The following is an 11,260-nucleotide window of genomic DNA, read 5'->3' as shown; positions in this document are numbered from 1 at the left end:
AAGAATTATAGGCAAAAAATAAGGAATACACATATTTAGTAAATATTATCGTTCTACTACTGTTTTTAAGCCTTAAAACTCACACCTTTACGGACTTTTAGCACAACCCACCTCCCACTTTGTCTAAAAAGGGGGGATGTAGAATTTTGTCATGCATAACCCATGCGGAGATCACTAAACATAGGCTGTGCTTCAACAGGCACTTCGAGGTAAATCCTATAATTTTTTGTTTCAAGGAACCTGAACTTGGAACTCCGCAGGAGAAACCTAAACGTTTGAAGCTTGTTGTGGATGTCAGTGGCTCTATGTATAGGTAACAACTTTTTACTAATAATTTGGGTCCTTTCCCATAAAGTGCACTGTTGAGTTCTACCCCCTCCCCTCCCCCCCCCCCATCTTTTTTTATTAATAAATAAAGGGAAATATTTTTTTAGGATCAACCCCTACAGTGGGCCAAAACCCTGCTGTACCTATAACTGCAGTGTTCCAAACCTGTGGGGCTGCGCAGTACCAAATATTATATAACCTCATCAAACAATCCTTAAAGTAATAAACAAGTAAACACCCCCTCCTCCCCATTTCATTATTTTTTTAAAATGTTGTATGCGAGCTATTTTCATTTTTTATCAGATAATAACGGATTAAAATAATGAGTGTAGAGACTAGATAGAAACATTATACGAAACTAATTTAAATTCAGATTCAACGGTCATGACCAGAGGTTGGAGAGAATGATGGAATCATCTCTGATGGTCATGGAGGCCCTTAACGGATTCGGGGACAGGTAAGGTTTTTATTAAGTCCTTGGGGGATGTGTTAACAGGATTATTACTCCCCCCACATTAAATATCCATGGTTTTGGATCAGTAATTTCGGAAGATTAAGGGGTTAAGCTTCAGCCCAATCTGTGTCATAGCTTACGGGGTTAAAAATGGTTCCTACTGGTGCAATGATTGTAAATATAATAACATTAGAAGGAATGCTTTAAATATTTTTTTTTCAATATTCTTCATTTTAAGGAATTCATATAACAAGGATGACAACATCCATAAAAGCGAAGCACTGAAACGTTAGGACAAACGGACATTAACACTTGTATAGTGTCAGAACTGAATAATCGGAGTATTAATGCATAAGAGTCGAAGCAAAATTGTAAGTAAAATTGTTGAAAAACTGCTTGATACAGAATAATGTTTATGGACATACTTACATTTTTAGGACTTTATTATAGAGCTGCTTCGCTTATAATATTGTACTTTGTTGTCCCAGAAATCAATATACCAAAAATCAGATCAATCGGATTATTAGATCACATAAAAATTTGTTGTTAAAAAAGTAGAAAAATGGACGTACGGACATTCTGGTAATGATTATAGAGTTGCTACGCTTTCTAAATCGTAACTAACTACTACAGGAATCACCATGCAAAGTTTGAAATCAATAGGACAATTCTAACATGCCTAAATTAACGAAAAAAGTTATCCGCTACGGACGGGTGGACGGACGGACCGACCCTAATTATAGAAAAGCTTCGCTTTTAAAAAGTCGTCCATTAGAAATAACACACTAATATAGTAAAATCTTAGGCATTATCCGACCTTCGGGAAGACAATTTTTTGCAAGAAAAAAAAGATTTAAAACCATCCTAATACTTAAAATTAAAACAGCCTAAAAATATATTAGACCTATATATAAAGAATACCTTAAATTAAGATCTCATACGGATCAGTGGTGAACTCCTCCATGCTCCTCGAATGAAAGTGCCATTGATTAGGGTGGTTTAATATGGAACACCTGCCAAAACTCTAGGCCAGGGTGATGTAAAAATTGAGTAGCGGGTCAGCTTGTATTATAACATAGAATACAATCAGCTGTGCACGAAGCTTACCAATCTAAGATTGGCCAAAGGATTCTCACTTCCAGTCTCCGTGTGCACCTGAGTCCTAACTTCAGAGAATCAGGGTTACAACAACAACAACAACTAGATCTTAACAGAAAAACAAAAAATCCTTACTGCTTTAATAAGTAGGATTAGTTTTATAAGTAATGCAATAAATAAGAAATTGTTTAATAAAAGAGACAAACTAATATAAAAATATTTGTATACAACTTTTCCTAGTCTATTGATGCTTTTGTACATATTATTTCCATCTCTAAATATTATATTAACTTTTATAAATAACAAGGACAATTATTAGCAGATCATTGCAAGCTATAGTCTAAATTTATGAAAAATTATAAAAGTATTTATTTAATCTTTAGTAATAGGTTGTCAAAAGTTACTACTGTATTTCACAGTGGGGTAGGAACAAGCATTTTTAATCACCAGTAGTGACTTTTTGTACCAATGTGAGGTTTATTATAAGAAATTGTTAAATATCACTTTTGTATTACTTAGTAAAGAAACAGTAGATACAAAATGAATTATGCAGAAGAAACGCTACTCATAAATTAATTTTGTGTATGTATAAGTAATTGTGTAATATTTTCTATATAATATAAAGTTTTTAGACAAGTTTAAGTTAAGATAAAAAAGTTTGAGATAAGTGGGAAATGCGGCTATATTATAGGTGTAAATTATAGTATATCTAAGACTAAGTCCTGACATTTTTTTTGTAGTAACTAGAATTTCTCAATACATTCACACAACTTCCCCTGGTTATTTAAGAAGGGATAAAATTGAGTAGTTTGGATCAGCTGTAACCAACACCTGAATTAATTTTGAAAAAAAATATTTGGTAATCTTATAAGCAATCTTTTTTTTGCCATTGAAAAATGATTTTTGTGACAAATTTCAAAGAGGAACTACCTATTAATTGCTTAGCCAAAAAATGTATTTTATGCATTGTATGAAAAAATATTATTTAGGTATTTAACTGTTATTTTAAAAAGGCTACTGAAATTTTAAGGAAGATTCCCCTGATGATAATGAATAATCTCATCCTTGTTTAGATTCAAGTATGATATTGTTGGACATAGCGGAGAGGATAATAATGTTCTGTTTGTGAATCCTGCTAAACCTCCGGAAAACGAAAAACAAATATTAAAGGTAACCTCCTGACTATCTTTCTATCTATATTTGCTCTTTTTAATACAGAAAAAAAAACTTAAAATGAAATAAGTAGGACAAATGAAATAATAAAAGTATCATTCTTACTAAGAACGTATATGTGTTTTTTAATCTGCCAATGCTAAAGTTTATTAAGGTTTAACTTTCTAGAAATATATTTGTCAACAACCTTATTTTGCTCTTCTTCTATTCTTAAAACTTTTAAATCTATTTGTTTACCTCAATCTTTCTATTTATCTATCTATCATTATTAATGTCTATCATTTTATCTTTCTTCCCAATTATCAATATCTATCTATCAATAAGACAATCTAACTAAATGTTTATCCAGGTATTGAAAGAAATGGCAGCTCACTCGCAGTTCTGTATGTCCGGCGACCACACGCTGTCCGCTACGGTTCTTGCCATCAATGAATTGGGACTGACTGCCGAACAGGGATAAATCTTTTATTTATTGATTATATTAATCCCTGTGGGAATCTACTTTAAACCCCTAACCTCCTTTAGTGCTGTATCATGCAATCTTATCAACTTTTACCCAGTAAATCTATAGAGGTCAAAAATGACTCAATTATTGTCCTATTTTTGAATTTGTCATTTATAGATCTAGTCTTCATAATAAAATGCTTTGTTTAAAGTGTCATCAATATTTATTACATATAGGTTATGTTTTAAGATGATTGTTGGTGTTTTAAATATTTTTAGAAAATTTCATGAAAAAGATTTATCTTGTTTAGCATGACGAGAGCATTGTGATAATTTTATCTGATGCTAATTTTGATCGGTATGGTATCAGACCTGAATACTTTGGAAAGATTTTGAACAGGTAAACTTTCAGGAATACAGGCGGTTTCCATGAAAGTGCGTAGTTCCTTCCCTCCCCCGTATTTAAAAAATTGCGGGAGAGGATTTTTTAAGGATGGGAGGGGGGGTATGTTGGGTGAACCTCCCCCCCCCCCCACATTTACAATTTTAATTTTAAAAATCATCCTTTTTTTGAGGGGGAATTTTTTCTAGGGGTGATTTCTCTTGGGAAGGTGCTGGTTCCCTCCCCCAAAATAAACCTTCCCAGGACCTATGAGAAGCTACCCTGTAAAGGAGGAGAATATCGGTTAAGCGGTTAGCGAGATCCTTTGGTAAAAACAAACAGTAGACAGACAGATATCTTGTTACCTTTTTAAAGGATACTGAATACACCTTTATGTTAATTTTAATTGATTAAGTTTTAACACTCGACAAGTGTTCATGTTTGTTTGTTTTCCTGTTTGATTTAAGAGCTTCGCTTTTATGAATGTTGTCACCTTTGTTTTTATTATAAATTAATGTGGCAAAGTTTTTGTTTTGTTTCTTTTAATTGCATCAAATTGACGTAGGTAAATGTTTCTTTATACTGTTGTTTTTAATTAGTTTCTATATATTTTTTATGAATAAATTTATCATGGCTGATTTGAAAGTACAATGGAAGTTGTAATTTAAGTAAGATTACCACTTATGTTAACTTCTGGTAAAGATTGTCCCCGGTTATGAAAATAAAAAATTTTAGGAATAAGGCCACCGCCACGATTGTGGAATATCAGGCGCTGTTGGAACCTGCAAACAAAGGTCGTAAAATTGTAGGTTTCGTTGTCAGGTGTTTGGCGATGTAATCATGAACTTGTATGATTTGGTTCAGAGATACACCAAAGACTTAACGGGGTTAACTTAGTTACTTTTAACGGGAATAGTCCCTTTCGTGGAAACGCCTCTTTAGGGGCGATTCGTCATATTTTTAAAATGTTTTTTTATAGGTTATTTTAGGTTAGGTTTGGTTATATTGGGTTAGGTGATTGCCCCACAGGGTTAGGAAATTGGCCCCTCAGGGTTAGACCCCCCCGCAGGGGCTAGAAATAGGAGAAAAGCTACTGTGAAAAATACGAAGAATCGCCCCTTAAGGTGCGTTACCGCGAAAGGGACTATACCCCTTTTAACCCAAAGTTTTTTTTTATCTTCAAAAGACTTTTCATGAGTGATAATACATCCTGCAATGTAAATTATATTTGATTAAAATTAAAACAGCATTTCTGATTATAAATGAAATTTAATAAATTTTTAAAATTTCATCACTCTTGATTAATTCATAATTAAACAAGGAAATATTTCCTATTAGCAGCAAAGCTGTTTAGCGATGTTTTGTATTATATCAATTATTTAGATGGTAATTTTTTCTTATTTTGAACCAGCTTAAGTACTATGATTGGTCATTTTTATATATAGTGTATGATAGTTGGAAAGCTAGAGGAATAGTACCTTCAAATAACCTTAAATTGATTGATGAACAGACAGACCGATAGTATGACTTCTAGAGTTGCTTTGCTCCTAAATAACTGTTTTACAGATCCTAGTATTTATTATTTAGTTTATTTGAAAATAAAATTGAAATTAACATTTTCCCAAAATTATTAAATTTCATTTTTTTATTGAACATCCTTGATGAATGAATTTTGAATTTTCAAAATTAGAAAAAAGGCTCCATGGAACAAATATGTGTAACGGGTTTTATTTCCTTAAAATTTTGTTTAAACTAATTATGGATCATGGAAAGAAAACGAAGTTGCCGGTTTTGTGGTTTTTTCACAGTAGCCTTTCTCCTATTTCTAGCCCCTGCGGGGGGCTCTAGCCCTGCGGGGCATATTTTCTAACCCTGCGGGGCAATCATTAACATTTACTTAACCTAACCTAAAATAACCCTTCAAAAGCTACTGTGAAAATGCGATAAAAACCGGCAACTTTGTTTTCTTTCCATGATCCCTAATTATGATCTTTTTTTCCAGGAACGACAACGTTGGAGCCTACGCAATATTTATTGGAAGCCTGGGCAACCAAGCGGATGATCTGATTCGCCGCCTTCCGTCGGGAAAATCCTTCGTCTGCTTGGATACAAAGAAACTACCAGAAATTCTTCAAACTATTTTTACTTCTAGTCTTCTTAAATAATGTAAAGCCTTGACGACAAACTAATCTTAGACGAATAATAGGAACAAGTTATATTTAAGATTACACTTCAGCTGAATAATTTATATCAATTGAAATAGTAAACAATTTTCCAGGAATAATGTAATCAAAATCATAAAATTAATACCAGTTTTGTTAGCCCGGGCCTAACAAAACTGGTTCTAATCTTAAAATTTCTCATTTTAATATCTGCGGAAGGCTGTCTGTAATACGATGCCATAAATAACTGTTAAAGTCTCGAATGGGATTAGGTAAATGTAATGTTAATATGTGCACACTTAGATAAGATGAATTGTCTGTTTCGGCAAGCAGTAAGATTAATCTTTCTTCCATTGACTCATATCCTACTTCCCTGTAAGAATTTTTAGTAATCAGTCTGTTTAGATAATAGTTAAATTTGCTAATTTTTAAATGGAAAGAATTCTTTAATTTTCCTATTCAATGTAAAATAGTTTTAGTTATTATTTGTTGCCTCCATTACTTACTATAAAAAATTTAGAATTATGTAAATTAGTTTTTTATTGTTGTTATATGCTTTGTAAAAGTCAACAGTGCTTAAAATAAATTTATTAATTATCGTTTGTATATCTTAATAGTACTTCATAGGTAATTAACTGCTCTTTAAAACTACGCATTTGAAGAATATTTTTAAAAATTTAATTCAATATGTATATGTATTGATTATTTAGACAAATAAACACACTACATTAACGATGTATAGAATAATCATCATCATCGCCATTTATCTCTTCTTTCCAGAGTATAGGCCACGCACAATGGTTCTTCATTTATCTTTGAATTGGGCCTCAGTAGATGCATCACTGAAAGAATAATAAAGGCGCCAAAATAACATCAGATATACAAACGAATAAGATACCTAGAATATTGTCGTGAAATTCTTGATTTTAACTTTTTCTTAATATTTCAAATTATCGTTGATTTTTTAGTAGCCAAGCTACTTAATAACTCACTTTTTCTGTTCTTTGCCTGAGAAATTGAATTTATAAGACAGCTACTCAAATATAATATTTCCGAGAATTATGCCATAGAGCAAATGGTCCACTGAAAAACTTACTAGGGGGACAAATGTACTAGTGTGACAATTGTTTTAATTATGTTGCTAGTTGAAGAAAACTACCGATTTCCATTACTATATCTCACTTCGTCTGTCTGTATGTCTTTATTTGTATTAATCACTTTCCCACGCTCTTGATCGTTGTTGTTGATTATTATCTTTTAAAACAAGAGAAGAAAATTCAAGGTCAGAAAGGGGGAATGGAAATATTTTCCAGGGGGAAGTGAATTATTCCCTTAGAAAATAGCCCAAAACCAACAGGTATAATCCACTAAAAGCAGAGCCCTATCCTTCCAACGATATATTTGAATTTAAGATTTGAATCTGTCATACTTATATCTGTCAATATCCACAAATTAAAATATTTAAAGAAATGTTTGAAATTCCATTTCATTAGAATATGTTATTATTCAAATTCGTACTCTTCTAAGTTAAAAACAATTTTAATGAATGCTTGTATATAGGTTGTTAAAGACAAATCATTTTTTTATAAATACAGTCTGTCTGTATATTTTGCCTTATTACAATCGTATATCTTGCAGTTATAACAAGAGCATAAACGATACATTTTCGAATTAATTGTCTCATTTTGAGAAACATAGATAAGAGAAACATTACATCTTTATATATGACTAGCTTCTGGGCCCCTAGCATCTAGGTACTATATATTCAAAGCCTATAAGAAGTCGCACTGTAAAGAAGAACCATATCGGTTCAGCGGTTAGCGAGTTCCTTCGCTACATAGAAAAAGCTTACTACTTTATATTATAGGATTCACTTTTCCGTTTGCTTTGGATTTAAATACTTTTTTGTTTGGAAAATTGTATTGCTTGGTGCTTTCCTTTAAATTGATTTTAGACAACTGAATTCCACCCACCCCGCTCTATTTTCGCAGTTATTTGTATCCTAATTTTAATTTTTAATAGCGAAGCTACTCTATACTTTACTATGTCTGTGTGTCTGTAATATTTTAGGAACACTATAGTTCCCAAAGTTGTATATTCTTATTCGTTAAGTTAATAACTTTAGGGACTTACATGGAATTTTGATTGGTTGGTTAATTAATTAGTGTCCAAACGTTTCAACCACTAATTGAACTCTACAGAATGAGTAATTTTGTTTATCATTATTAGGGAGGTGCATTAATTTATCGGCCGTTGTCTTATCCCTTAAGGTCCCTGACTGGTCTAGTGGTTTTTAAAAACATGAAAATCTTTCTATAGAAAAATGTAACAAATTGAAATTATTCTTTATACTCTATAGATTTATTTTATGATTGTAAAATAATACATCAGTTTTTAGGTTCAAGATACATTTGGTAGCAAAATTAAGATTTACTTTATCATTACAAACACTACACACATCTGTATAATGCTAGCAATAGAATGTAAGAATGGAGTAAAAATGACATTTGGTTTATAATCAGGACGAATAGATGATTTAGAAGCACTTGCGGTGGACAATGGAGGGTCCGCACTCGTCGTACTCCTGCTTGGAGATCCACATCTGCTGGAAGGTGGAGAGGGAGGCCAGGATGGAGCCACCGATCCAGACGGAGTACTTCCTCTCGGGAGGAGCGATAATCTTAATCTTAATGGTGGAGGGAGCCAAGGCAGTGATCTCCTTCTGCATACGGTCAGCAATACCGGGGTACATGGTGGTGCCACCGGACATGACGGTGTTGGCGTACAGGTCCTTACGGATGTCAACATCGCACTTCATGATTGAGTTGAAGGTGGTCTCGTGGATGCCGCAGGCCTCCATTCCCAGGAAGGAAGGCTGGAAGAGGGCCTCGGGGCAACGGAATCTCTCGTTACCGATGGTGATGACCTGACCGTCGGGAAGCTCATAGGACTTCTCAAGGGAGGTAGAGGCGGCAGCGGTGGACATCTCCTGCTCGAAGTCCAGGGCGACATAGCACAGCTTCTCCTTGATATCACGGACAATCTCGCGCTCAGCGGTGGTGGTGAAAGAGTAGCCACGCTCAGTGAGGATCTTCATCAGGTAGTTGGTGAGCTCACGGCCAGCCAGGTCAAGACGGAGGATGGCGTGGGGAAGGGCATAACCTTCATAAATGGGGACGGTGTGGGAGACACCATCACCAGAGTCCATGACGATACCGGTGGTACGACCGGAAGCGTACAGGGAGAGGACAGCCTGGATGGCAACATACATGGCGGGCATGTTGAAGGTCTCGAACATGATCTGGGTCATCTTCTCTCTGTTGGCCTTGGGGTTGAGTGGAGCCTCAGTGAGCAGGACGGGCTGCTCCTCAGGGGCCACACGGAGCTCATTGTAGAAGGTGTGATGCCAGATCTTCTCCATGTCGTCCCAGTTGGTGATGATACCGTGCTCAACGGGGTACTTCAGGGTGAGGATACCTCTCTTGGACTGGGCCTCGTCACCGACATAGGCATCCTTCTGACCCATACCGACCATGACACCCTGGTGGCGGGGACGGCCGACAATGGAGGGGAAGACAGCGCGGGGAGCGTCGTCACCGGCGAAACCGGCCTAAAACATAATAATCAAATTAAGTAATGAAAATGAGAAAAATTAAGAGTTTATAGTTTATAGTTTTAGTATTCTGTTAAAATCGTTCTCAGCTTCTAAAACGTTGCCATGGTCCCTGTTGTGAAAAATAGATAGGAGACTAAAACTGTAACTTTTAAAAGAAGGTGTTTAACTTTTATTTTCATAGCTAGCGGGTGTTTTTAGTAAGTAGTAGATGTAAAATTTTCCATAGAATTTACATATGCAATAGGTTTTTTTTGAAGACCTCTTATTTTTTAAGTAATTTAAGTTTTAAGGTTTTAAGTTTTAAGGTACTAAAACGCAACAAAAAAATAAGAAAATTGCCATTATTAACAAACATAGTAAGATCTTTAATTTGACACCTTACTTTTTGAATTCTGTCAGGTAATTATTAAAAAAATCTATTTTTTTAAACCTTGGTTTAATCAAAACTTTGAATGTAAATATATTCTATCACAGGCATAAAAAATATGGGTTCATATATACTTCTTTACCCCCTTCCCATTTTTACCCCAAAACAACGATTTAAGATGGTTGCCTGTATAATATGATATGATATTTTCATATAATGTCTATTATTGTAGTTCATTTACTATTTTGTAAACTTTTAATTTTAATTTTGCTTAGAATGGATTTGTAATATTTTTCTCATTCTAAAAGTATATAAAACACCTATTTCTTATGCCTGTGTAATTATATATTCAAGTTCAAAGTTTTTATTCTTGTGGGTTGAAAAAAATAGATATTTTCAATAATTACTCAACAGAATTTAAAAAGTAAGGTGTCAAATTAAAGATCTTACTATTTTTGTTCATAATGACAATTTTCTTCTTTTTTTTTGTTGCGTTTTAGTAACTTAAAACCGACTTAGTTTTTTTTAAAACTTAAATTACTTAAAAAATAAGAGGTCTACAAAAAAAACCGATTGCATATCTAAATTCTATGGAAAATTTTACATCTACTACTTACTAAAAACACTGACTAGCTATAAAAATAAAAGTTAAGACGCCTTCTTTACCAAGGGTATATTTAACATTTCTTTATGTATTTTTGCCCCTTAAATAAAACTTGACATAAAATTATGTAATTAAAACAAAAATAAGTATGAGGATTTTTATTGGAATCAGTGATAAATATCAGAGATATGGGAGATAAATCAATAAACCTAAAAAGTGATATAAACAAAATTACCCTCCTGTAGATTGAAATTAATGGTCGGAAAGTTAGAATATTAATGCTTTGATGTGAAAGTTAAAAAGGTAATAAACTTTTTTGGGGGGAGGGGGTATTTAAATTTTCAGCCCATTTTTATTACAGCTTTTGGGTGTATGGATAAGTAGTTTTCATTGGATTTTTAAAAAGTGCGCCTAGTTTTTTTTGTGAATTATGCTAAAAAGAGTACTATACCTTGCACATGCCGGAGCCATTGTCAACGACCAGAGCAGCAACGTCCTCGTCACACATCCTGAATTGTAGAGTTTGTGTGCAGTCAGAGCAGACCTAACAACCCTGCGGGGAGATTACACAAATCTGAGGCTACACCTCGTCCAGGCGAGGTTTATATAACCGAGTCAGAGTAAGGTCACAGC

General features: G+C 33.9%; 2 protein-coding genes across 2 annotated transcripts in view; one reads left to right on the top strand and one right to left on the bottom strand.

Moving 5' to 3' along the window:
- c12.2 (von Willebrand factor A domain-containing protein c12.2) overlaps nt 1-6,642 on the top strand; it is a 59,979-nt gene extending 53,337 nt beyond the window's left edge. Inside the window, exons 55-60 of the mRNA XM_080160031.1 lie at nt 237-313; nt 701-784; nt 2,953-3,049; nt 3,402-3,506; nt 3,808-3,896; nt 5,881-6,642. Coding sequence (XP_080016157.1) covers nt 237-313; nt 701-784; nt 2,953-3,049; nt 3,402-3,506; nt 3,808-3,896; nt 5,881-6,043 — 615 coding nt within the window. The 3' untranslated portion in view covers nt 6,044-6,642. The remainder of the gene's footprint in view (nt 1-236; nt 314-700; nt 785-2,952; nt 3,050-3,401; nt 3,507-3,807; nt 3,897-5,880) is intronic.
- Nucleotides 6,643-8,379: 1,737 nt separating this feature from the next.
- LOC145318632 (actin-5C-like) lies at nt 8,380-11,260 on the bottom strand. The gene is made up of 2 exons (XM_080160030.1): nt 11,079-11,260; nt 8,380-9,650 (listed from the first exon to the last, which is right to left on the bottom strand). Exons 1-2 carry the CDS (start codon nt 11,133-11,135, stop codon nt 8,577-8,579), a joined length of 1,131 nt encoding a protein of 376 aa, XP_080016156.1. The 5' UTR covers nt 11,136-11,260; the 3' UTR covers nt 8,380-8,576.

The sequence above is a fragment of the Acartia tonsa genome, chromosome 5 (assembly GCF_053477335.1).
Source record: "Acartia tonsa isolate MP-2025a chromosome 5, ASM5347733v1, whole genome shotgun sequence".
Classification (NCBI taxonomy): domain Eukaryota; kingdom Metazoa; phylum Arthropoda; class Copepoda; order Calanoida; family Acartiidae; genus Acartia; species Acartia tonsa.
Note: the sequence above shows the minus strand (reverse complement) of the source record. Positions and strands in the feature narration are given on the sequence as shown.

Coding starts and splice junctions, on each gene's coding strand:
- LOC145318632 (XM_080160030.1), bottom strand. CDS start 11,135: ATGTGTGACGAGGACGTTGCTGCTCTGGTCGTTGACAATGGCTCCGGC. Junction 9,651..11,078: donor ATGGCTCCGGCATGTGCAAG/GTATAGTACTCT, acceptor ATTATGTTTTAG/GCCGGTTTCGCCGGTGACGA.